Genomic DNA, 25,997 nt, shown 5'->3' with positions numbered 1-25,997 from the left:
CACCCTGCTGGGTGTTGGCGCATGCAGACGGCTGCAGCCCCTCGTCTCAAACCACAGAAGTTCTTCCTTCCCCAGGGCTGCTGCCTTGTCTTTCTTCCCGGGTTTTGTTTTTTGGTCAGACTAAGGAAGTCTTTTTTTTATCATAGTTTTGCCCGTTTCTGCCCAGTGTGTTCTGGTGCTTGGTTGGTAGCTACACGGGTCTGGAGCTGCTCTGGTGCCTCACCCCCCCCCCCCCCGTGCGCCTCCCGTCCTTGGTGCTGAGGGCCATGGCAGTGGCCTCGCCCCTGAGTGCTCGCCTGGCAGCGGCCAGGCCGCCTGCTGCTGGTCCGTGTCTGCCTGTCGACCTTTGCGATCGACCCCGCTGTCAGCTCCGAGGGGCTTCCTGCAGGCAGCACATAGCTTTTACGTGGATTCCGCTCTCGTTTCAGTGGGCGCATCTGTGTTGCCTGAGGCCATCCCCAGCTGTGGGGTGGGGTGGGGGGCGTGCTGAGCAGAGCCGGCCCCCAAGCCCCTGCCGTGCAGACGCGGCCGGTTCCCACGTGGGCTCCTCTAGGCTCCACCCCGACACTGGGCCACAGGCCTTTCGGGGGAGCCCCTGGGGGTGTCGGCCTCGGAGTCACACGTTTGTCCTGTGTCCTCACCTCGCACGTTAGCTTTGCTCCCGCGTCCCGTCTGCTCTGCCAGGGGTGCTCTCTTTCGTTTCCTAAACGCGTGTCTGCACCCGGAGTGTCCAGCTTCTCTTGTGAAACAAGCTTCTGGGTGTGGACCTGCTTCTGGAGTTCTGTCCCCAGTGTCTTCACGACAGTCAGCCGAGGACGATTCCCAACGTCCCCTGTGCTTCCTCAGGCCCCGTGGCTGTTTGATGTCTTTCTGAACACCACTCAGATGAGGAGGGGGGCGGGGGGTCTTCCTGCAGGGAGCCCTGCTTCCTCGGCCTGAGGGCGAGACTGCACTGAACATGCTCAGTCCTCCTGGGGCCCTCCCTGCCTGCGCTCACATCAAGGGGCCGTGGGTGACAGGGGCGTCCTTGGTGGAGGCGGAGGCAGAGAAGCACATGCCTGCTCTGGACGACACAGGGCCCCACAGTGTGGGGATCGGGCCTGATGGGCCTCTCTTCCCACAGAGGACACTGCACCCCGTGACAGCGTTTCTGTGGGGCTGGCACTCAGGGGGCTGGGAGACAGAACGCGTCTGCTGAACCTCCTGGTGGCCCGGCTCCGGCAGAAGGTACGGTCACTCAGCAGGCTAGAGGGTCTCTAACTACGGAGCGGTCTGGGAAGGGCCGCTGCTGGGACCTCCTTCATGCTGCGTGGCATCTCTGCGCCCGCTTCCCGGCAGGGAGATGGTAACTGTGGCCCCATGGACAGACGGAAGGGCCCTCTAGCCCGTGCCAGTCACAGCAGGGAGGTGCACCCCGTGGGGCCTCACGGCTGCTGTGCTTTCCAGGCACCGTTCCACGGTGACCGACACACGACCATGACCGCCCGGGGACGGACGGAAATCACAGGTGGTTCGATCTTCAAGGAAAGTGACCGCCTCCACCTCAAAGTGCTTTTTGTTTATTTTTTATCTATTTGTTTTTTGAAGATTTTATTTATTTTTAGAGAGGGGGGAAGGGAGGGAGAAAGTGGGGGAGAGAAACATCAATGTGCAGTTGCCTCTTACTTGCCTCCTACTAGGGACCTGGCCCACCGCCCAGGCCTGTGCCCTGACTGGGAATCGAACCTCCGACCCTTTGGTTTGCAGGCCTGTGCTCAGTCCACCGAGCTACATCAGCCAGGGCACGTGTTTATTTTTTAATTAACAGTGTCTACCAAACAATCACCTTTAGTGTGTGTGTAACACAACTATGAGGACTCAGTGTCCATCAGGACTTTACTTCAGGGTCCCTATACTTGGTCCTGCTGAGCATGTGGCAGGGAGGGAGTCGAGGGTCTTTCTAGGTGCCCACCCTTGTCCCTCCAAACATCAGGAGGACAGCAGACATCGGGCAAAGGCAGGGAGGCTGCCCGGGCTCCACACAGCCGTCTGCTGTCCCCAGCCTTCCGCCCACCTCTGTCCACGCCTGCTCCCAGCCCCCGGCCCCCTTTTCAGAGCCGAGCCTTCCCGCCCGATGCCCTCCCTGGGGCCTGTGTTCCCGAGACTGTTTCCCTCGGGCCAGGCTCAGGTGCTGGGCTTCAGGCCCCACTCCGCCCAGATACCTCCCAGCAGGCATAGCCTCTCCCCCAGGCGCTCCCTGGCCCCGTGCGGACAGGTGGGACAGGTCCCCGAGACCAGGCCAGGTGGGCTGGAGGGCAGCCGCCCAGGTCTCAGGGAGGAGCACCTTAAACAGATGAGAGGAGATCCTGAGGGCCGTGTGTCCCATCGGATTTTCCTGAACCTTCCGCCACCCACCTCTGCTGCTGTTCCCCAGCCCCATCCATGGTGGTGGCCTTCTCCTTCCTCACGGTGCCTCTGACGGGCCCCCAGGTACCGCAGGAGCCTCTGGCGGTGGACGCCGTCGTCCAGTGCGCGCTGCCCCACGAGGTGGACCAGGTGCACCTGGAGGTGCTGGAGCTGCAGAGGCAGGTGGCTGAGCTGGAGAAGCACCTGGGGACAGCGAGACAGGGAGGCGGGGAGCCTCCGAGCAGGCGGCAGCTGCGCGGGCCCCATCGCACGGCCCCAGGGAGACAGGTGGGTGCCCTGTGCTGGCCTTGGATCCTCCCGGCTGCTGGCTGTCCTGGGTCTTGCTACAGAGGGCGCCCTGGAGGCTGCCCACCTCCCTCCCTGCCACCTGTCTAGCTTGCTCTCCCTCTCTGTGCACATGCTGCTGGGGGGCCAGGGCCAGCCTCACTCCTCTGGGTCTTCACGACCTACCCTCGGGTCAGAAGCCAGGCACAGGGAACCTGTGCCTGTGCCCAGGGCTGGCCTCTGTCCTCCGAGCAGGAGTTCCGAGGCCCTGCAAAGCCTTGAGGCCATGTGCTGACTTGGGGTTCCCTTCAAGAGGATCCTGTAGTTCCCATAAGCTTCTCAGCGTCTGAGACAGGGCCACTTGTGCAGGGGGCGGGGCTCCCACCCTGGGCCTGGCCGGGCCCCGCCCTGCTGCCCGTCCACTCCAGCCCATGGGTTCCAGCTGCAGAGCCTGCTGCCCCCCAGTGGTCCAGCCAGGCCAGGCCACCTTTCCTCTTACTGAAAGCACCTTTTGATGTGCCTCCTGAGACCTCTGTCAGTTCCCATGGTGGCCTCTGGTGACCTGCTCATTAGGGAAGTGCATTAGGGACTGTGAAATGATATCTGGCAGGTGCTGGAAGTTCTCCAGTAGGCATAGGAGCCGAGGACAACACAGCCACCTACCTTCACGCAGCCCCAGTGGCTCTCATCCCAGGGCCAGGTTTTGAGAGTGGGACTGAGGGACAGGTGCCAAGACTGCCAGTGCCAAGAGGGTTGGGCGGGGGGAAGATCTCTTGTCTGGTGCGTTGCCTGCTCAGGGGACCCCAGGACTGGAGTGGGGGGGGCAGTGGGGGGGGTGCGATGCTGGCCTCTGTGCAGTCAGGACAAGTGTGTCCCGGCCCCCCAGGGCGAGCCCTGGCCCAGCAGGTGCTCTGTCCACAGCTGCCCATGTCCACTGCGTGTCCCTGGCACTACTAGGCGCTCAGTGCCAGGGGGAGCCCTTGAGCCCCCGGTCGCATGCCCACCTCACTTGTCTGGAGTGAAGGGAAAGGAGTCATGCTGGAGAGCAGGGCTAGACTCGAGCGGGTGCCCCACAGCCGGTGGGGACAAGCCCCAGGCCCTAGTTCTGCACGCGGTGGTCGGAGTCTCGTGCTGCCCTAAGTCTGAGCCCCCTGTGACCTTGGGGAAGGCTGTTCTGGGTGAGAAGGCCCAAGCGCAGGAGACCCGGGGGCCAGTCCCCTCCCCCACTCCCCTGAGCAGGCCGTCCAGGCTGCCGTGTGTCTGTGGCTGGGGCACCGGGAGGGAGGACAGGGCTCCAGGAGCTGTGCCACGCGTGTCCAGACGGGGCTCTCAGTCTCCCGCTCTCTCGGGAGGAGCCAGGGAGAGTGTCGGGTTCCAGCATGGGGACGTGCAGGGGACGGGAGTGGGGGAATGATGGCCCGACTCACCTGCTGACCAACAGAGCGTCCTGCCCTCACCCTCTGCCCACCTGCTGGTCGCTCAAGTCTTCCTTCCTGCAAGCAACAGCACTGGCAGTGTCCACTGGGGGGCAGTGTCTGCTGTCCATCCCCTGCTGGCTCTTTGGGAAGCTGGGGACCTGCTCAGGGGTTTGACACACAGCGTGACCGGCCGAGAGCTGCCAGCCCAGCGCTGTGCCCTCTGCACCCCCTCGTCTGAGCTGGTGTCCTCGCTGGCCCAGGCCCCGATCTCCCTGGGGCTGCCACGTGCTGCCCCACAGCGTGAAAACCATCGAGATGCCTCAGCAGGCCACGCTCTCCTTGCTTCCCCGGCATTTTCCTTCCTTCCCACAAGGCAGGTCTGGCCCTGAGCCAGCGAGTGAGTGGGGCAGCAGTGTGGGCCCGAGCGCTTGTGAGTGGCTCCTGAATGTGTCTGCTCATTGTTAGCATTGCACCGTCACTAGGGAGACACGTCAGAGCCACCAGGCACAGTAATCTCCCCAGGAGCCCAGCTCCCCTCACTGTGTGGCCACAGAGACCAGACCCTGGTGTTCAGACCGGAGGCCTGGCAGCGTTGCTGCCTTTCTCGTACCCGGGGGACATCGGGGGTGTCTCCTCTTAAACCCCTAAGGACCCTGAGATTGCGAAGCCTGTTTTCTTTCCTCACTTGAAGAAACACAGAGTCGGACAGTGTGTTCCTGGGCAGGACTGGGCCTTGGGCATGGACTCTGGCCAAGTTCTCACCTCTGGACTGGCCGCCCTGGCCGAAGTGCTTGGAAGGCCATGACCAATGCACATGCACAGGCGGTTCGGTCAGCGTCGGGGGCACGTGGGGCCCCTCGCACCAGCCTGCTCTGGGCTCTGGCCTTCAGGCCTGCCCTGACCTCTCTGTCAGCCCGGGGCCCGGGGACGCAGGCGACCCAGCCCTGGCCACCTCTGGGCCACTCAGGCCTGTGGCACCTGCCAGCACCAGGGCATTGGCTGTGGCACCGGGGCCACCTGAAGAGGGGCGCTGTGAGGGCGGATGTCTGCCAGGCCCTCAGAGGGGAGAGGGGTCAGGACAGGGCGTGCTGGCCTGCTCCAGGGACACAGAGCAGGTTCCTTGTGCCTGCGCCAGGCCATGTGGCCCAGACGGGCACACTGGAGCTTTTCTCAGGTGCCGGCAGCTAAGTAGGCCACCTGTTTCCCTCAGGGCCTGGGGCCGCTCTGACCCCTCCTGGGCCTCTGCCCAACACAGAGGCAGGTCCCTCTTCCTTTCCCTTGTTCTCCAGGGCCTCCCACGGGATCACGTGTCCCTGGAGGAGCCATGGGGTGTCCAGGTCAGGATGACAGATGTTAGTGGGGTCGGGACTGGAGGGGCTCAGACCCCAAGTGTTGTCCCCAATGCTCCCACCATGCCCTCTGCTTTCCCTGCCCCTTTGTCAGGGTGGTGGAGAACCTGGGCTCGCCCACCATGCCAGAGGGGAGTCAGAGGCCAGGTGGACAAAGTGCCCGAGCCGTGGGGCGAGGAGCCTGGGAGGGGCCCAGGAGCACGGCTGAAGGCAGAGTGCAGGTTGTGAGGGAGACTGGGGAGAGGGGGTGGGGCCCGCAGCCCCCCGGGTCTCTCCCAGCTTCTGCCAGGCTACGGCCACCCAGAGGGTCCTGTCCCAGGCCCAGCCCTCATGGGTCCGGGGGTTGCTGGGGGAGGCCAGGTGTGGGTGTTGGCTGACTCCTCACTGTCCTCACTGAGAAGGCACTCGGTGGGGGAGGACAGGGACCCAGGGTCAGGGCTGGGGGGATTGGGTGCAGAGGGACCCGGCGCCCCACCTGGGACAGGCGCACCTGCAGGTGCTATCGCCGGGGGCTAGTCTGGGACACCAGCACCCCCTCCCCTCCTCCGCCCCTGGGGGCCTGTCTTACACCCCTGTGGGTTTCCTTCACAGGTCCCGGCAGCTGGGGGACCCTTGGGGACCGGGGACACTGGAGCACCGCCCCCACAGGCCCCCTCGGTGCAGCAGCTCCAGCGGAAACTGAAGGAGGCGGCCCGGACGGCCCTCCGCCTGCAGCTGGAGAAGGAGCAGCTGCTGGAGCTGGGCAACCGGCTCCGCGCCCAGCTGGGCCGGCCCGCAGGTGAGCCCGAGGTCCTGGGGGCGCCGGGTCAGGTAGGAGAACATGAATGGCCCCCACGTGGGCGGACATGGGTCCAGAGACGAGGGACTTTGTGAGTCCACTCACTGGCCACCATCGTGAGAAACGCTGCTGGTCTGTGATGCTGGCCACAGGGTCCAGGCTGGCACGGCCTCCGTACCAGAGGTGCCAGGGCAGGCAGGGCCTGTGCTGTGGTCTCGCAGGCCTGTCTCCATGGGTGCTGCTTCCAAAGAAAGGCTGCAGCAGTCTCTCATCACTCTGCTGTCGAGACTTTATGTTTGTTTGTTTGTAGAGAGAAGGGAAGGGAGGGAGAAAGAGGGAGAGAAACATCAGTGTGTGGCGGCCATCTCGTGTGTCCCCCGACCAGGGACCCGGCCTGCAACCCAGTCATGTGCCTCGACTGCGAATTGAACCTGTGACCTTTCACTTCTCCAGACACGGTTCAACACTGGCCCCCACTGGCCAGGGCGCTCTCTTAAAAAAGACCGCGTGGCCCTGGCTGGGTGGTTCGTTTGGTTGGAGCGCCCTCTCCCAGACAGGAAGGTCATGGGGCTGCAGGAAGGCAGCCCATCGATGTGATGGAAAAATGTCCTGGTGCAGATGAGCACAAGTAGAGGATGCGCGCAGGACCGGCCCCGCTGCCGTGCGGGCACTAGTGGCGCCGCCCCAGCCTCACGCCCACTCCTGCGCAGGCGCAGTCTGGTCCAGGACTCCGCCCCCCGGCCCTGCTTCTCCTGGGCACCGACCCAGGTCCCCGCATCTCGGGTGGCTTCTTCCTATCCATCGTTTTCGAGTTCCTGAGGACCCCAGTGTGCAGGGCCTTGTCGATAAGACTCTGAAGCCGTCCCCTCGCTCCTGCCCATGGCCCGAACGCCAGCCACTCAGGGTCCTTCTCAAGGCAGAGCACCCGGCAACCGCGGTGCGGGTCGGGGAAGCGGCTCCCCTGGCAGCCCCCGTGACCGCAGGCTCGGAAAACCGTCCCAGCAAAACAGGACCCAGTTCCAGACCCGGTGACAGTTTCCACAGTGCAGTTGACAGGCAGTTTGTGTATTTCTGTGATGCAGCCCATCAAGGTGACAGCCGGACTCGTGACGGGGAACCCGTGCCAGGACACGGCGGGTTTCTCGGAACTCCACGCACTCTCTGGGCACTGGGCGTGCACACTCAGGAGGAAGCCTGGCGCTGCTTCCCGTCTGTGGACGCCCCCCCTGCCCTTCAACACTCGGCGAGCCCAACGGCACCCCTTCCTTCCGTGAAGAGAGGAGACGGTTCCAAAATGTTCTAGAGTTTTCTGGGAACCGTCAGGGCTCCTTCAAGTTAAAAAACTACAGTGTTTGATATTTGGGAAGCTCGTAGAAACGCTTGGTCAGACAGGCCGAGGTGTCGCTGTGAGTCAGGACGTCCCAGCCGCCGGCTAAGGCAGGGGGCAGAGCCCCCCGAGACTCAGGAGGCGGGGGAGCAGTCAGGTCTACGCCCCGTCCTGCACAGAGCAGCGTTTTGGTAGGACACACGATCTCGCTTTCCGAGTAGATCACTTAAAAAGTAGAGTGATGTTCACTATCTATCATCCAAAGCAAACCAGAAGTTCAAGGAAACTGTCTTTTTAACAGAAAGAGAAAGCCAGTGTTAATTTTAAACCAGTGAACTTTTGGTATTCAAATTCTATTTAAAATAACTGTATTTTAATCTTAGCTTGACCATGCATAAAATCTCTTTCCAAAGATTTCTTTTTCACAGACTTCCTGTGCATTTCTTTTTCACATTCACATTCTGTTCTCTCCTCCTCACATGGGGCTTCAGGGCAAATTTCTTTCCCCTCACAAAGGCGTTTTCATACCTCAGACCTTGCTCACTGAAACACACTCTGCCTTCCTAGCAGGAAGGAAGATGTTTCCCTTATTACTTCTGTAGCTTCGATCACACATGTTACTTAGAACATTTAACCCTTAAAGATCTTAATGCCCAGTGCGCACTCGGAAGCAGGTGGCTTCGACCTGTCCCCACGGTCCTGCTGCACGAACCAGCAGGCGCACAGGTGCCTTCTGACCTCCAGAAATGTGCTTCTTCGTGAAAACCAAAACCTAACAGAGCTCCACCCACCGGCCGGAACGCCTCCCGTCCGTCCGTCCAGTGCTGAGTGTGCTGCTCGCTCCCCTGGTCGGGAAGCGACAGAGACTGGCAGTGAGTGCCCGCCGTGCGCTTTCGCCCGAAGCGAGGCCCTCGGGGTGCGTGTTACCCAAGAGACTCTGGGCACCGCTTCAGCAAACACAGGCCGTTGCGAAAGGGCCCTCCACTCATCTCTAGTCCATCGCTTCAGTTTGTTTGCTTTTCATAATCGCCCTGGGGTGACTCATGGGGACTTTACCTCAGTGGTCCTCAACCTATTTGGCCCCGAGAGTCGGTTTCACAGAAGAGGGTTTTTCCACGGGCCAGGCGGGGGTGGGGACAGGAGGGAAGCTCAGGCAGTAGAGCCAGCTTGTCTGCCGCTCACCTGCTTCCCCGAGGCCCCGTTCCTGGAACAGGCCACTGACCGGTCGTGTGTGGCCTGGGGGATGGGACCCTGCCTGATGAGATATTAGACAAAGTCAGCTATTACCCCAGGTTGTATTTCTCCTTTTTCAGGAAACACTTTATTTATTTATTTATTTATTTATTTATTTATTTATTTATTTATTTATTTTAGAGAGAGGGGAAGGGAGGGAGAAAGACAGGGAGAGAAATGAAACATCAGTGTGTGGTTGCCTCTCATGGGCCCCCTACTGGGGACCTGGCTGCAACCCAGGCATGTGCCCTGACCGGGAATCAAACTCACAACCCTTTGGTTTGCAGGCCGGTGCTCAATCCACTGAACCACACCAGCCAGGGCTATATTTCTTAAAATTAAAAAAAAAAAAAAGATTTTATTTATTTAATTTTAGGGAGAAGGGACAGGAGGGAGAAAGGGAGAGAAACATTAATCAGCTGCCTCTTGCGTGCGCTCTGACTGGGAATCAAACTGGTGACCTTTCGGTCTGTGGGGCGACACCCAACCCTTTGAGCCACCCAGGCCAGGGCCGGGTCGTCTCTCTTGAGGACACATTTCGTAACAGTGATAACATGAAGTTGCTTGGTTAACGACTGAGGCAGTGCCCCCGCTCGCCCTCCCCAGCTCTTGGACTGTGGCCGGAGGAGGAGCCACAGGGTCATCTGGAAGGGCAGTCCCCTCCATCAGCCTGCAAATGAGGAGCAAGGCCCCCAGTTTTGTCTGACTGGAGTGTTAGGCCCCCAAAGGACGGTTCCCAAGCCAGGCTCACAAAACGAACTCATGATTTCTAGGTTGGGACTTCTCTAAAAAAAAAAACAAAAAACCACTTTTTCAGTTTAGGTGGTTTTCCCACTTGAAGGATTTATGTCAATAGTGACTCAAACCAAGAAGCCTTTTGTGGCTTCACCGTGGACACGAACATCCCAAAGAAAGTGGTGCCCGCAGTGTCCACAGCCTCCGAGAGTGGGAGGTGCCTGCAGCCACGAGTCCAGCGACCCACAGCCCCGCAGGCTCCCCTGGACTGGGGTCGGGGGGTCCCTTGTGCCGCTCCCCTGAGAGCAGAGGCGCTCCCAGCCCAGGTCTGCTCAGCTGGCCACCAGGTGCCCCCGGGGAGCTCACCCTCCAGATGGTGGGGACCAGAAGAGCTGTTCCCCCGGTCACAAAGGCCTGCTCTCAGGACCGCGTGACCACAGAGACAGAGCAGCGGCGTCCCCATCTCCAGGAACGGAGGCGATCGGTGGGGATGGGGACGGGGACAGGAGTGCCGTCACTGACCTAGACACAGAGGGAGAAGACGACTTTGGCACTTTTTCTCCCCCTGGGTCCCGGAGCCCCAGGTCCGCGAGGCCAGGGGGCAGAGGCTGCCGGTCCCAGAGGCCACGCCCTCCTGGGAAGCGCCCACCATTTGAGGTTATTCCGGCTGGAGCAGTAATTAAATTGACTCAAGACAGATCAAAGGGAGAAAAAGATAATTTAATTTGTACATGAGGAGGCCTCGCAGAAATGAGACCTAAAGACATGACCGAAGCAGATGGCTTTTCCACTTTTTGAGAGCCCCTGAACTCATGGGGCTCTGACGAGACAAACCCGGCCTACCTCTGTGATAAGGAGGCAGTTCCTGCCTCCGGGGACACGGGGGGGGGGGGTCTCAAGTGTGCGAAGGGGCCCTGTGGGAAGCAGCCTCGTAAACCCCTGGCCGGACAGGTCCAGGGGAGTCAGCCCAGGCTTGCGTCTTCTTCCTGGAGAGGCCGGCCTTCGGCCTCTGCCCGCCCTGCCCACCGTCCCTGTGCGTCCAGGGAGCTGCTCAGGGGCGAGCACATTCCTGTGGCCTTCCTCACATGCCCCCTTGACCGCGGTGCGGACAGGCCTTCTCGCCAGCTGTGGGAGCCCGCTGCTGTCAGCGCGGCTCAGATAAGTGCAGACACGCTCCCCCACGGGTGTGGGCACTTCTCACGGCAGGAGCACGTGTCCGGCTGGTGCGCCCCTGGCCAGGGCCGCCCTCCCGCCGCTGAGGCACTGCAGGCATTAGATGCCCACCTCCTGAGGCTCCTGCCCCCAGGCCCCAGGTCCCCTGCCTGTCTGTGGGCCCCGGGCCCCAGCGACCAGCCCGACCAGCCCGCAGCCCGCTCTGGAGGTGGGGAGACTGCAGCTGGTGCTCTCTGGTCCTGGCGCCTGTGTTAGTGGTGGGTTTTCTTTGCATTTCTTCTATGACAAGTTGTCTGTGCCGGCCCCCCCCCCTCCGGCCGTCGTGACCGCCTGCACTCTGGTGAGAAAGCCCGTTCTCTCCGTCCAGCCTGCGGAGCGCTCCCCTAGGCGACACGGAGCGGCCCAGGCTGCTGTCCCCCGGGCGCCGCCCCTCCTTCCTCTGGGCCCTTCCACAGGCCATCAGGTGGGATCGGCGGGACTGCCTCCCACAGCACAGCTTGTCTTTGCAGCGGGAAACACCCCCGAAGTGTGACGAAAAGAGAAACAGCGATCAGCCGCCTTCCGTACACACCCCGACCTGGGGCTGAATCGCAGCCCAGACTGGGAATCAGCCACTGACCTTTCTGTCCCTAGCACAGTGCCCAGCCCACGGAGCCACACCAGGTGGGACCAGAGATGACAGATTGTAGGGCTGCCGGCCAGGGCGGAGGCGTAGGTAGATACATTGTGCCTCTTCGCACACCTGAGAGAAGGACAACAACAGATTTAAAAACAGGAAAACTGCCCTGGCTGGTGTGGCTCAGTGGACTGAGCACCGGCCTGTGAACCAAAGGGTCACTAGTTCAATTCCCAGTCAGGGCACGTGCTTGGGTTGCAGGCCAGGTCCCCAGTAGGGGGCGCATGAGAGGCACCCACAGGCTGTTTCTCTCCCTCTCTTTTTCCCTCTTTTCCCCCGCTCTCTCTGAAATAAGTAAAATCTTTTAAAAAGTAAAAAGCAGGCAGGAAGAGACGTTGTTCTAGGAACAAGGGTGGGTGGGCTGTGTCCTTCCCGGGCCGTGGGGTCCTGGGCAGTGGGGGCCGTCTGCGTGCACTTCCCGAACGCGTGATGGCGGGCCCTGGGGGCCCTGCGAGTCCCGTGTCCCGCGGGGGGTGCTCCTGTCCAACAGCAAAGTGGGGCAGCTCCTCGTGCTGGCCCACGTCCCCTGTGTCTGCCCGCCCCCGGCCGGGACGGGCTGAGGGCCAGCCTGGCCTGCGGACTGCTCCTCGGCCTCCGGCCTGGACGTGCCACCGGAGCAACGCTCGGCCGGCACACGAGTGTGTTTGAACCAGCAAGGGACACACCGAAGAGGGAGTGTGTGGCCCCTCGTGTTCCCGGCAGAGACAGCACGGTCGGGCGGGCCGCGGGGCAGGAGGGAGCGCCCCACGGTGGTCAGCAGAGCCGGGTGCTGCCCCGGAGCCGCCGGCCCTCCACCCTGCGCCCTCCGTTCTGCAGGGAGGCGGCCAGTTGAGGTCCACAGACGGGTGCGAGGGCTTTGGGCGAGACCCTTCTGTCGTGAGTTCTGTGTCTGCAGTCTCAGGGACAACCCACTGGGACCGAGCATCTTGTCACTGTTTAACAGCGTTAAAAACAGAAAATGTGCAGCCAAAGGCAGGTCCCACGCACCCTGCGCTGTTTCCAGGCGGGCTTCTCTGCTCCCCAAACCCCGGGCCGCCCCCAACGCTACCACAGTTCCAAGCACCAGGCAAGGCCAGGCAAAGCAGACCCCGGGTTGGCCTGTCCTCGCCTGTCTGCCTCTGGGTGGGGCCTCTCGGGACAGCTGGAGGGCTCCTGTGCCCGCCGCACCCTCCAGCTCAGGTCCCGGTCTTCGGGTCCGCATCCCAGATGGGCAGAGGGCACCTGTGGGCCACAGACCGGGGTCCCTCGGAGGAGGAGAGCTGCCTGCGAGCGTGACCCTTGCTTCTCGCTTCCCTCTGCTGCTTTAGGGAGGGTGCGCTTTCAGGCTGGTTTGTGAACGTGCTCCTCCGCCACGGCAGTGAGCCTGGCAAGGGCCTGTGTGTCCGTGGGCACTGCCGGGCTGTGCCCACGCGCCCCGTCCTCTTCCAACCCTGCTGTCTGACAAGGTCCGGGCACGGAGGATTCGAGTTCAAGGAATTCGTCTCCCCGGAGGAGAATGTGGCATCCCAAATGGGTTAACAATTATCACTTTTATTTTAATTATTTTACTCTTGCTACTGAATATAGACGTTGAGCTGTACTTACTCATTCCTGTGAAAATCACCAAAGAGGAGGGAACAGTTTAGGGGAAAACATAGTATCCCCCACGGAACTGCCTGAAAGGAAGAAAAATCTCCACAGACTCCCCTCTCCCTTGTACAGGGGAGTACGACAGCCAGGGTGATATAGTTGTTAACCATAAGGGAAAACATGTCAAGTTGTATAAATTACCCTGGTCTGAGCAACTTAAGGCGATCAGGACCGCCATAGTGTACCAGAAATAAGAAAAACAAGTTACATGTTTGTTTGGGTGATCAAAAGGTGGTGGAATTGTTAGACATTTATATTTCAGGTTGATTGATTCGCACAATTCCAATGAAGTTGTACAAAATAATTTCTTGACCAGAGAACAAAGTTCCCTCTAATGAAATAGTCCCTAAATGTTTAGAAGTTGTTGAAGTAACAGCCCCTCCTTTACCTTGAATAAGAATATGTGTCAATTGGACAGGCAAAGAAACTTAAAAAGGGCTGGTTAACTATTACAAACTAAACACATAGAAACAGTTACTAGAGAGTCAGTTTATAGCACACAGAGAAACATTTTAGACAGAAAAGGCTAGATAGCTAAGACATCACAAAGGCCTTATAATAAATCTCCTATTACCTCTACTCAATCTAGCGTAATCTCTTGCCCCGTGACAAATTCTGAGAAACTTTAATAAACATTAAGACATTTAAATTCTGTACATAAAGCTACTTCTAATTGTCTGATTTATGGCTCTTCTGGTCAAAACAATCTTTGTTTATTATAACTGAATCTATGGGAACTTTCGTATTTTTCCTGGTTACCTTTGTATTGATTTTTTCTACTTAACTGATCATGCTATACACCTGCAAATGTCAATCACTACCTAAAATGAACATATAAAAACCTGCTTGTACTTGCAATAAACGGAACAGAGCTTCACTGTCCGTCGAGGCGTAATGTCGTCTGTTACGCAGAGCTGCCGCCTCACCCACCTTCGGGACCCCTGGACCCTGCCGAGGCTGGACCCTGGCAGGCGCGTGCCCTCGCCTGCACCTTGGGAGCACAGGGACTTGAAGAGGGACACCTGTGACACCTGTCTGTCTTCAGGAGGGAAGAAGTGCAGAAGTGCTGTGCGCACAGAGCCAACCCTTTCCCTCACCTTGTCTCCAGGGAAACCGCGCCACCCCCGCCCGAGTCCGGACGCCCAGAACCCTGGGGGGAGGCCCGCCCAGGCGCCCTCGGAGCGGGGCCCACCCCTGAGCCAGCTGCAGCCCCTCGTCACAAGTCAGGTAACCGTCACCTCAGAAATGCATTTTCAGTACCCGTGACTAATTTGTTTTCTTTATTTAAAAGATTTTATTTATTTATTTTTAGAGAGAGGGGAAGGGAGGGAAGGAGAGGGAGAGAAACATCAATGTGTGGTTGCCTGTTGCGCTCCCCCTACTGGGGACCTGGCTCAAAACCCAGGCATGTGCCCTGCCTGGGAATCGAACCAGCGACATTTCAGTTAGCAGGCCGGTGCTCAGTCCACTGAGCCACACCAGCCAAGGCCTAATTTCTTAAGTGTTAAGTTTCCGCTACAGAAACGGCAATTTATAACACACACGATCTTAAAAGCCTCCTATTTTCAGTGCGGAAATGTATTTACTGGTCACATTGCCTTCCGCTTCCTGCTGTTTTTAAAATCCCAGATCATGTCGCACGTGTGTTCTAGAGCTGCACCCATCTGGGTGTGATTGTCTTATCTCTACCAATATGAACGGGTGTAAAAGGGCATCTTTTAAAAATTTCTTTGTCTTTAGTGGTATTAAACTTTTTTTTTTAAATAATTTTATTTATTTACCTTTAGAGGGGAGGGGAAGGAGAGAGGGAGAGAAATATCAATGTATGGTTGCTTCTGGTGCACCCCTTGCTGGGAACTGGCCCCTGCTGGGAACTGGCCTGCAACCCACGAATGTGCCCTGACTGGGAATCGAACCGCGATCATCTGGTTCGCAGGCCTGCACTCAATCCACTGAGCTACACCAGCCAGGGCTAAACTTTTTAAAAAATATATTTTATTGATTATGCCATTACAGTTGTTCTATTTCCCCCCTTCATTCCCCTCCACTCTCTCCCACCATTCCCCCCTTTAGTTTATGACCATGTGTCTCGAGTTCTTTAGATTCTACATTTCCCTTACTCTTCTTGCCCTCCCCCTATCTATTTTCTACCTACCGCCTACGCTACTTATTCTCTGTACCTTCTCCCCCTTCTCCTCCTCCCACTCCCCTGTTGCTAACCCTCCACATGATCTCCATTTCTATGGTCCCGCTCCTGATTTAGCTGTCCTCTTAGTTTGCTTTTGTTTTAGGTGTGGTTGTTAGTAACTGTGAGTTTGCTGTCCTTTCACTGTTCATCTTTTTTATTTTCTTTTTCTTGTATAAGACCCTTTAACATTTCATATAATAAGGGCTTGGTGATGATGAACTCCTTGAATTTGATCTTATCTGAGAAGCACTTTATCTGCCCTTCCATTCTAAATGAAAACTTTGCTGGATAGAGCAATCTTGGATGTAGGTCTTTGGATTTCATGACTTTTGGAATACTTCTTTCCAGCCCCTTATTGCCTGTAAGGTCTCTTTTGAGAAATCCGCTGACAGTCTGATGGGAACTCCTTTGTAGGTGACTGTCCCCTTAGCTCTTGCTGCTTCTAGAATTCTCTCCTTCATTGTAATCTTGGCTAATATAATTATGATGTGCCTTGGTGTGTTCCTTCTTGGGTCCAACTTCTTTGGGACTCTCTGAGCTTCCTGGATTTCCTGGAAGTCTATTTCCTTTGCCAGATTGGGGAAATTCTCCTTTACTATTTGTTCAAATAAGTTTTCCACTTGTGGTTGTTCCTCTTCCCCTTCTGGTACGCCTATAATTCGGATGTTGGGACGTTTAAAGATGTCCTGGAGGTTCCTAAGCCTCTCCTCATTTTTTTGAATTCTTGTTTCTTCATCCTTTTCTGTTTGGTCATTTTTTTCCTCTTTCTGGTCCACTCCTTTGATTCGAGTCCCAGTTTCCTTTCCATTACTATTGGTTTCCTGTGTATTTCCATTCATTTCAATTAGTTTAGTCTTCATATGTTCCTGTAATTTGTGACTAAAATCAACCAGTTCTGGGAGCATCCTGATCACCAGGGTTTTGAACTGTGCATCTGAAAGTTTGGCTATTTCTTCATCACTTAGATTTATCGGCTCTGGTGCTCTGAGTTGTTCTTGAGCCATGTTTTGATCTGTTCGTGCCTGTTAAGTATGAGGGGAGGAGCCTTAGTTGTCCACCAGGGTGGGCCACCCAGGTTGATGGTTTGTGACGCTGTAGGTGGGGGCGGGGTCAGAGAGGGACAATGGTGGTCCCCTCTGCCGCTTCCCACCACTGGGGCTTGCATGGTCTGTCTCACCGCTCGCTCCTTCACCGGTTTATCTGCGCGTGAATGTGTGACCGTGGTCAGCCCTCAGTGGGTCCACCCGCTTCTCCGCACCTGGGATCTGCCCACGGCTGCCTGCGTGCCTGGGTCGTGCACCCAGGTTGGTCCAGTGGATCTTTCCTGCCCGACCCCGCTCTGCTGCTGGCTCTGCCCCTCTTACCGGTTTTGCTGAAGGGTTCATTGTTGTCAGACTTCCATACAGTTCAGTTTTCTGTGGTTTGGCTGCATTTTTGTTGCTAAAACTTTGTTGCTTTTAAACTTGGTTGCATGAGAAGGCACAGTACTTCCACCTATGCCTCCATCTTGGCGGAAGTCCTAGTGATACTAAACTTTTTAATCTGTTCTTTGGTATTTGTTTTTCCTTTTGTGGCTTATTTATATACGTGCTTTGGAAATTTTACTACAAGTGTGTTTCTACTTGTTAGTTTGTAAGAGCTCTTAATATATTAAGGACATTGCCACTTTTCTGTTACACATCTTTCTCAAACTTGTCATTTGCTTTTTAAATTTTCAAGTTCTCAGTCCACAGATAACTTTTTAAAAGCCCTAACGAGCTCTGTCAGGCACTCTGACGGTTGGTGATCTGCTCTGAGTCTGGGTGGACGGTTGTCCACACCCCCAGCTGCGTGTCTCCCTCACTGTCACTGATTCTGGGTCTGCGTGTGTGTCTTGTGCTGAAGATCCGCCCTCTTGCTTGCGTTTGTTTTTTCACTGTTTAAATTTTTCAGTAGTCCTAACCTGGCATGAAGTTAGGAGACTAGCACAGCCCCCTGGGTGTGGCCCAGTGGGGTGGGGTCATCCTGCAGAGCGAAAGGTCTCCCCTTCGACCCCCAGCCAGGCACACACTTGGTCCCGGTCGGGTACGTGCGAGGCGACCAGCCGGTGCTTCTCTCACATCAACGTTTCTCCCTCCCTCCTCTCTTTCCGAAAACAAATAAAATGTTTAAGACGGTGGTAGCACACACACCTGTTACCTAGACTCCCCGGTGCTAACTTCCTACTACACTTCCTCTGTTGCCTTCTCTCCCCTGGGGCTTCCTCCTGTGTCAGAGGTGGCAGACAGACAGACAGACAGAAGCTTACCCCCAGGCCGGTGAGCGCCAGCCCTGGGCATGGAGCTGCTGCGTGTCTGAGGGCGGGGGCACGGCACCCACACCGTCCCCGGGAGTTGCCGCCGTCGGGACACATGCACCCCGTTGACGTGGCCCCGGACTGGGTGCTCCGTGCTCGATTCTGCCGTCACCTCTTTTAACCCATCCTCAGCCTCACAGCTGGTCCAGGGTGCGCGCGTGCGTGCCTGCGTGCAAGTGCACACGTGTGAACATGTGTGTCAGTGTGAGTGCATGTGTGCACACGTGTGAGTGCACATGCATGTGTCTCCCTCGACCCAGAGCAGGCCCTGCCCCGCCGCCTGCCCGTGCACGGGAGGCTGGGAGAGCTCAGCTGCTGCGCCGCCTGCCAGGCGGTGCTGCTGCGCGGCCGGGTCCTGCGGGCGGCTGCCCTCCGTGTGGCGGGAGGCCTCTGCCCTGCTCCGGCACGGAGCCGGGCTCGGCGCCAGCCTTTCTCTCTCGGACGTCCTGCAGGCGTCGGTACGTGGTCATCTCTCCAGCTTGCTCAGTGTGAATCAAAACCAGAGAGAGCCAGGCGGCTGGCAGTTGGCTCTGCCACGAGTTCCACGTCCGCGCTCAGGGAGCGCAGGCCGGCAGGGCTGGGCAGCCACATGCTTGGTGGGGGGCGGGGGGCGGGGTGCAGGTGTGGGCGCCCCGGGAGCAGCCGGAGTGGGGCTCCCTTTGTCCTGGCTGGTGGGCACCAGCCTGCCCCTCCCTTTGGGCTTGTGTCCCAGCAGAGTAGGTCCCTGGTACCAGCGACCTTGGAGTGCCCCTCCCAGCCTGGAAGGGAGGCTCAGTAACAGGAGCCGTCGATGACCCACAAACGCTGACCTCCCTTTGCGGGTGTTCCTGTGGCAGGACTCGAAGAGCACCAACGAGGGGCGTCCAGGAGAGACCCCGCCCCACGCAGCACCCGCGCTCGGCAGAAGTGATGCTCCCGGTGGCACTGCGGCAGGCACAGTGGGGCCGGCGCAGGTACGCAGGCCCCAGAGCACTGGGTGTGTGTGTGGTGTCGCGGACACAGCACTGGGTGTCGCAGGAGAGGGCTGTGGCCTCGAGTGGCGGTCGTCTTGGTGGCTGGATGCTGCGTGAGGGTGGTGGCAGGTTGCAGAGAGCCAGGGCAGGGTCCGGTCTGAGCGCTGGGGCAGGGCCGAACACCGGGGCCCTGCCTGGCTTGTTCTGGCAGCCGCAGACCAGGGCCTCGGACACAGTTTGTCACTACAGACCACAGCCCCGTCCTGACGCTTTTGCTCGGCCGCCCCCCATGCTCAGAGGGACCTGGCGGCCAGAGCGTGGGCTGCCTCCCCAGGTCTCTGTCCTGGTCCCTGAGGTCCCACTGTCTTGTTACCTTCCCAAAGGGGGACAGGAGCCCTGTTGTCCCCTCTGGGTTGAAGAGAGGGTGGCTTTTAAGGATAATTCTGTCTTTCCTAACTTTTACAGAAGCAACACAGAATCTTCACAGCGACTGGCAAGTCAGCTCGTCAGAAGGAGAACCGGTCCCCAGAGCTGTGGCAGGCACACGGGCTCCCCCAGGGTGGCAGCCACCACCCCCAGAGGTCCTCGTCCCTTGCCAGCAGCTCCCTGCAGGACACCTGGAAGTTACTGGACCTGGGATCCAGCCCTTCCGGCCTCGCCTCCCAGGACGACTCCACTCCAGCAGGTGAGATCGTGCGTTCTGGGCGCTGCCGTGGGGCTGTGGACCGTGGGCGGCGGTGAGCATGGTGGTGGTCCCACCCAGGCTAACGGGGGACCAGGGCTCCCCCCGTGCGTCTCGAGTATTTGAGCTGCGTGGGTTGGGAAGAGCTCTGGGTAAGACGCAGGCTGGTCCGCACCGACGGCACCACGTGGCATGGGGGTGCCTCCGGGAGCAGAGGCGAAAATGGTCACGGGGCAGTTCAGCAGCTTCCGGCCTCAGTGTGTGACCACACGGCGGCTTTCTCAGCTCGGCCTTTCGCAGACTCTTTGGTTTTGAGGTGGGGCCCGAGCGGCCCCTCTCCCATGTGCACCTTCGCCACCTGACCGGGCTGCTGTCCTCACTCAGGACAAGGCCCCACGTACTCCCTGGGGCCCACGGTCCCATTGGCCCTGCCGCGCGCCCTGGGCCTGGGCCTCAGGTTGGCACAGCCCCCTCTTCGATCCCCCGCTGTCCGAGGGTGTGAAGCCCACGCCCTGCCTGTTTTTGCAGCCACTGAGGCTGCTGTTTCCGGCTGCAGTGGTCCCACCTCCCTTCCCGCGCCTGCAGCCCCTCCTGCTGCCCCTGCTGCGCAGCGGACCCCTGTGCCATGGGGTCTCCCACCCGCTGGCTCCTGCCACCCCAGCCCCAGCCCCCATAGGTCTCCGTGTCTCATCTGTCTTCACTCGATTGTCTGCTGGGACAGTGTGGGCGGGGCCAGCACCATCCCTGACCCTCGACCCCTTGCCTGCAGGGCAGGCTCCCAGTGCTTGGGGCGGGGCAGGTGTGCAGGGAGGGGGCTGGAAGGGGCAGTAGGGCCCGGATTCTCAGACGAAGTGGGAGGTTAGGGAAGGCGCCAGGCACTTCAGAAAGGGCGGGGTCTGGGAAGGCAGACTGGCCCCGGGAATCAGTGTTGAGTCTGTAGTCACCTGGGCCCCCCAGACTGTGGTGCCCAGTCGGTGGGATTTGTCTCGACATGTGGACAGAGCTTCTCTTGAAGCTAAAAAAGTGGGCTTTTAAGTTGACGAGCAATAAAATGCAGGCAGGAGGTGAGAGCAAAACCCAGCCCTGGAAGAGGGCATCGTGCAGACAGGGACACAGGCCTGGGTGGGCCGGTTCGGTCCCAGCCGGGGCGCAAACGAGAGGCAGCCGGTCAGTGTTTCCCTCCCTTTCTCCCTCCTTTGCCCTCTCTCTAAAAATAAATAAATAAAATCTCTTTTAAAAAATCCTTGGGTAAGGATTTTTAAAAAATCACAGATATCTAAGGTAATTCTTTTTTTGACCTCCAGAGTAATGGAACTGGAAAGACTTTCTTTCTCTTTTACCCTAAGTACAGAAGAACACTCTTAAGCAACAAACGAGGGCAGCGCCACACGAGGCCCTCTGCGCCCTGGGAAGCGGCCAGCTGCGGGGAGCCTCGCCAGGGGCCGGGAGGGCAGGCGCTCGGCCTTCTGGGAGTGCAGTGAGTCGGTGTCAGCCCTCGGGTCACGGGCTGCTGGCGGCCACTGGGGCAAAGGGAGCCCAGCCTCCTCCTCTCCGGCTGGGGGAGGCTTTGAGGTGAAGAGTGAGCCGGCCTGCCGCGTCCCTCCCTTCCCAGCGGCTCCATCCCTGCCCCGGCCCCGGCCACGCCTGCCCCGCCCCTGTTGGAGGGCGTCCGCCGTCGCTCCCCCTCCCGCTCTGTGCTCCCTGAGCCCTCTCCTGGCCCCCCAGCCTTCTCTTTCCTCACCAGTCTGATAAGTGAAAGGCGGGATCCCCTTACTGGTTTGATTTTCCATTTTACTTATTTTATTTTTTGTCGACACTTTTTAATTCCTTTTTCATTGGTTCTGTTGGGGAGACGCTGGTGGACAGGTCACGCAGCTTCCGGGGGCACAGTCCTCTGACGGGCCACCCGGGTGCTGTGCTGGGGGCCCGCCGCCCCGCGCTTCAGCGGTTCATCCAGGAGGGCACCGAGTGCCCTTCAGGTTCTGGGCCCTTTTCAGAGGCGACCAGGAAGGCCAGGGACACAGGCAGTGTGTGTTCCCTGTGAGTTAGGACGCAGCAAGGTAGACGAGTCTCGAGGGGGACAGCCACCCAGGCCCTGGGGACGGGCCGGTGGGGCAGGGCACTGGCCACCCACTCTTACAAAGAAGGAGCTTTTGAAGGGGGCGGCGTGGGGGAGAGGCAGTGCCGGCTGGGCCGGGCGTCTCTAGCGCCAGGCGTTGCTCCTTGTGCCACATGTGTGCAGGGGACCGGCTCCCTGTGGTGACAAGTGCCCCCCAATGCCACCAGCTGAGTGAGGAGGCCGGACGCACAGAGCCAGGCATCCGCAGTCACAGGCAGACGCAGCGGGAAGCTCGGAGGAGTGTCACCACCAGGCCGCTGCTCGGCAGAGGGACCGCTGCCCTGACTGCGGTCTCACCCCTGAGCCACCGCCCCCACGACCACGAGGAACAGAAGGGGCCACCAGCACTGCGAAGGCACAGTTAGCGTGTTGGGTTTTCTCTTCAAGTTTTTGTCTTTCGGCAGATTACAGTAGTTTCTCCTGACGCTGGGATGGCTGGTCCTTTAGAAAGGGCGTACAGCTGGTGCTTGCGGGAACCGAAAGAGGGGCTCCCTGCCGACCAGGACACGGCCCGGCCCTGGGACGTGGCCAGGGGAGTTCGGCCATGTTCACAAGGCTGACGCCCACTTCAGCCTCACGGCCTGCAGAGGGGCAAGAAGGTGGGACCTGGGTCCTGGAGGGGAGCCAGGCAGCGGACGGCAGCATTCAGAGAGTTCCTACGGCCAGATTCAAGTATTTTTTTAAAAATGTGTACATAATGAGAACTTCAAATACAAGAAACAAACAAACAAAACCTCCTGCAGTGAGAAGCCCGGATGAAGAAGGCCCTGCCCGTGGGGTGAGGCGACCACGCAGCCCTGGTGTGGGAGGCAGAGCGGGGAAGCTGGAGACAGAACGACACCCCTAGGGGACCAGGTCGCATCTGTCCGTTCAGCAGGACAGGAGAAGAGCCCTGCCTGGTGGGGTTCGGTGGACTGAGCGCGGGCCTGCGAACGGAAGGGTCCCCGGTTCGATTCTCAGTCAGGGCACGTGCCTGGGTTGTGGTCCCGGTCCCTGGCGGGGGTGTGTGGGAGAGGTGGCCGCACATTAGTGTTTCCCTCCCTCCATCCCTCCCTTTCTAAAAATACTTCAAACCTTTAGGATAGAAAGGAGGAGAAGGAGGGGATAGAAAAGTATCTGAAGAAATCATGGCCCATTTTTTTCTAAATTTGATGAAAACTCAATTCAGAGTTTCAGGAAGTTTACCCCACTGGCAGGATAAACACATGCGTGCCTCCCAGGGGACCTCGTGGTCAAATTTCTGAACATCAGTGAAAAAGGTAAAACCTTCAAAGCAGCCGAAGAAAAGAGACACATCAGGCAGTGGGCCAGGTGGGTGAGAACCAAGGCCGGCCTGGCGACGGGGCGGGTCCCCGGCGACGAGCTGAGAGCTGTCAAGCACGACCCAACACGCAGCATAGACACTCTTCAAAGATGAAGGCAAAATAAAACTCTCGTCGACGGAGCTGCTAGACCTCGTCGCCGGCAGACATGGGAAAGGGTGTTCTTTGGCTGATGGAAAACGACTCGGGGAGGGGGTGCCGTGCCGGCAGACGGGTAGGACACACGCACATTTCTCTCTGAAAGATAACGGACCGTTCAGTTGTTCTGGTTCGGTCCTCACCCGAGGCCGTTTTTCTCATCGCTGTTTTAGAGAGAGAGGAAGGGAAAGAAACAGCAACAAGAGAGAGGAGTATCCGCTGGCCGCCTCCTGTCCACGCCCCCCTGACCAGGGATGACACGTGTCCGGACTGGGGATCAGCCCCGCGACCTTTTGGTTACGGGACCACACTCCAGCCCACCGTGCCCCCGGCCGGCCAGGCCGCGGGCCGTCCACAGCACGGGCATGGGCAGCCCGAAGAAGCGGTGTTTTGAAGTAGGAGGCGAGGACAAGGGCATGAGGAGAGTCGTCAGAGCCCGGCCTCGTGGGTCACGTCACACGCAGCCGTCTGAGGGTCTCATTCAAAAGCTGGTTTGGAGCCAGCTGGGGGTCCCTCGCCCGCAGGGCCCCCCAGGGGTGTGACCGTGCAGCAGCTTGTCTCTGCCTTCAGACCTCGGGGAGTCCGGGACGAGGATATCACTCGGCACTTGGGTGCTGGGTGGGTCTGGAGAGACGGGTGCCACCGGGTGGGGCCGCTGGGGCCCTGGCCACACTTCTGTGCAAAAGGAGAGCCTTGCCTCACCAGCAGCTGTCCTCTGGCCAAGGGGGGCAGAGAGCAGCCTGTGGCCGTGTGGTCTGCTGGGGCCCCAGGCCGAGCTGTGAGGACCCCGAGGGGCTGGGGGTACCTGGGGCCGGAACTGGCCAGGCTGACCCTGTGGTGCAGCCCCCACAGGCACCTTTTGAAAATGTACCTTTTGTGAATTTTATCTCCTTTATCCAGGTTTGAGACTTGGATCTCTGAACCCATAATCATAAAGGGGCTCGAGGTGGGAGGACCTGGGGTGTTGAGGGGCACGGGGGGCTCCTTTGGGAGCAGGAAGTCTCCGTAGCAGCGAGGGCCATCAGCACAGGCTGTGGCTCCGAAGAAGGGAGGACAGGCAGGCTGAGGACTCCTCCTCCTGAGTCCCACCCCAGCCCCAGGCGCAGCTCTGGGAAGCCAGGACGGGCACAGGCTCGGTGTCCACAGCCTCCCAACAGCCCTCCAGAGCTCACCCAGGCTGGACAAGGATGGGGCTGGAGGAGGGCTCCAGGCCAGCACGGAGCTGGGACCAGTGCTGTCCCTTAGAGGACACTGGCCACCTCCACTCCACGTGTGTCCACAGGGTTCGTCCAAGTTCCAGGTGTAAGCCCATGTGCTAGGCGCTGTCAGCCCAGGGAGCTGCCCCTGGGAGGAGCCAGCAGCCTCAGTCCCACTCGGGGCTCAGGGATGGGGCCTCAGTGTCTTGGGATCAGTAGCAAACCTGTGAGGAAGCAGGAGCACGACCTGTGCCCACAGTCTCCCAGGGCCAGCCCAGAGCCAGGCCCGGAGGAGAAGCCTGGGCCGGGCTCACGGAACAGGTCGGGTGAGAAAGAGAAGGCAGAGCCAGCCACTGGACGGAGCGGGGGCACAGGTCTGGCTACTCGGGTCAGACAGCGGTCCCGGGGGTGCCGGGGCCAGCACCCTGTCCTTGGGCTCAGAGTGTCCCCTGCCCCCAGCCAGCCAGTGTCTCAGGGAGCTCAACTGGGCGCAGGTCAGTGCCCAGTGGCAGCTGTGCAGAGTGAGCATCACCCAGGCATCTCTGCCCCCCCCCGCTGGCCCCCACGAGGGAGAGTGAACCCTGGGCTCACATCTCACAGTTGCTTCTTAGTAACAACATCCTTACTGTACAAAAACACATTCCTAGTTCTAAAAGCATGAAAAAACAGGGACCTCAAAGGATAAAGTTCGGGGCTGCTGGGCAGTTGGAAGTGCCCAGGGAACATGACTGGCAGGCCAGGGGTGGGTGGCAGTCGGGGCAGCACCACAGTCCAGTGTGAACCTCAGTGCCCCCGGGGACCCATCATGAAAGGGTCGTGTCTGGGGATGGGCTGCTCAGGGCGCAGTGCAAGGCAGGCCCAGGCCCACAAAACCAGGCCCAAAAGGTGGGTCCTCGGTGCCTGCCCTGAGCAGTCACTGCAGGAGGGCCCCTGGCCTGCATGGGCTCCTGTGGAGAGGACCGGGGTGCGGTGTGGCAGGTCCCTGCTCCCGCTGCCCACGGCCTCCAGCCCTGTCAGGTGACACGCCCTCCTCTGGTTTCTCTTCACCTGGCAGAGTTCATAGCACCTGCAGCAGCCAACAGCCCAGCACACGCCAACGGGAGCCCCGTGGAGACACGGGCAGCCTTCGCCATCAAGGGGGTGAAGATGGAAGCCCAAGCCAAGGCCAAGCCCGCCAGGCCCCCCAGGGCTCATTCTGCCAACCCTAAACGCTGCCAGCAGGCCCCCAAGATCCGGAACTACAATTTCAAGGACTGACTTCAACCCTTCCCTCCTGTCTTTCCACAGCAGGGGTGTGTGCGTGTGTGCACAGGCAGGGGGTGCTGTGAGCCGCAGCACAGGGTCCCCAGCACTGGTGATGCACCTCGCAGACCGAGTGCAGATCCCATTAAAGCTGTGCCTCCCCGTCCCGCTCACGAGGGAGTTGTTTACCTGGCCTACTTGGGAAGCGGCATCAGGGCCTCCCCAGCGGCTGCGTCACCACCCACAGCTGCCTGGCAGAAAGCAGAGTCAGATGCCCACCCGCAGCAAAAGTGCCCCCCAGAGAGCCCTGTGCAGGCGGCGGGGGGGGGGGGGGGTCCACAGTGAAAGCGGTGGAGCTGGGTGACCCCATGTGTCCAGACGGGGCCCTTGCTGTGTCCTGCATGTTTGGGGTGGATGTGGCCCCAGACCCAGCACCTGCAAGAGAGAGAAACACAGAAATTAATGCCTCCCCTTCTGAGCATTACAAGGCCACATCCAACTCCCCTACCAGGAAACCATGTCCCGAGAATCATGACCACCAGTCCTGACACTTGGGACTCTGTGCTGAGTCAGCAGCCAGCCACAGGTGCCTGTCCTGGGGGCAGCAGGTGGGAAGGCAGCCCTGGGCTGCTCGGCCCTCTTCTCCATCGCTTGCACCTTGTTGGCGCGGCCAGAGGCCTTCTACCTCCTGCCTGCAGCACTGCCGAGGCACAGGAGCACCACATCCCCACCCCAGGTTGGGGGTGGCTGTGCCTTAAGGCAGTCTGAGGCTTCCCAGTGGGTGTGGCCAGCTCCCACAGAGGGCTGCGGGGGGCGGGGGGGGATTGTGCCTCC

At 59.4% G+C, this 25,997-nt stretch overlaps 1 protein-coding gene and 1 long non-coding RNA gene across 5 annotated transcripts in view; one reads left to right on the top strand and one right to left on the bottom strand.

Moving 5' to 3' along the window:
* Positions 1–25,339, top strand: part of CCDC57 (coiled-coil domain containing 57) — a 45,489-nt gene extending 20,150 nt beyond the window's left edge. The window contains exons 13-20 of one of the 4 annotated variants that reach the window (XM_053661360.1): positions 1,124–1,227; positions 2,470–2,673; positions 6,029–6,215; positions 14,097–14,215; positions 17,772–17,969; positions 18,348–18,464; positions 18,930–19,149; positions 24,976–25,339. In XM_053661360.1, the coding sequence (XP_053517335.1) occupies positions 1,124–1,227; positions 2,470–2,673; positions 6,029–6,215; positions 14,097–14,215; positions 17,772–17,969; positions 18,348–18,464; positions 18,930–19,149; positions 24,976–25,178 (1,352 nt within the window). In that variant the 3' untranslated portion in view covers positions 25,179–25,339. Of the gene's footprint in view, positions 1–1,123; positions 1,228–2,469; positions 2,674–6,028; positions 6,216–6,668; positions 8,664–14,096; positions 14,216–17,771; positions 17,970–18,347; positions 18,465–18,929; positions 19,150–24,975 lie in introns of those variants that run through there. The other 3 variants (XM_037157964.2, XM_037157965.2, XM_037157966.2) reach the window with 3 other exon arrangements.
* LOC128626787 (uncharacterized) lies at positions 20,947–25,884 on the bottom strand. The gene is made up of 3 exons (XR_008390846.1): positions 25,821–25,884; positions 25,353–25,598; positions 20,947–23,400 (listed from the first exon to the last, which is right to left on the bottom strand). It is a non-coding gene; the product is annotated as an uncharacterized LOC128626787 (long non-coding RNA).
* Between the last annotated feature and the right edge of the window lie 113 nt (positions 25,885–25,997).

This window comes from Artibeus jamaicensis, unplaced genomic scaffold, assembly GCF_021234435.1.
Source record: "Artibeus jamaicensis isolate MK-2021 breed Jamaican fruit bat unplaced genomic scaffold, CSHL_Jam_final contig_2259, whole genome shotgun sequence".
NCBI classification, from domain to species: Eukaryota; Metazoa; Chordata; class Mammalia; order Chiroptera; family Phyllostomidae; genus Artibeus; species Artibeus jamaicensis.
The sequence above is the reverse complement of the archived record's forward strand: the minus strand, read 5'-3'. Positions and strand labels throughout refer to the sequence as shown.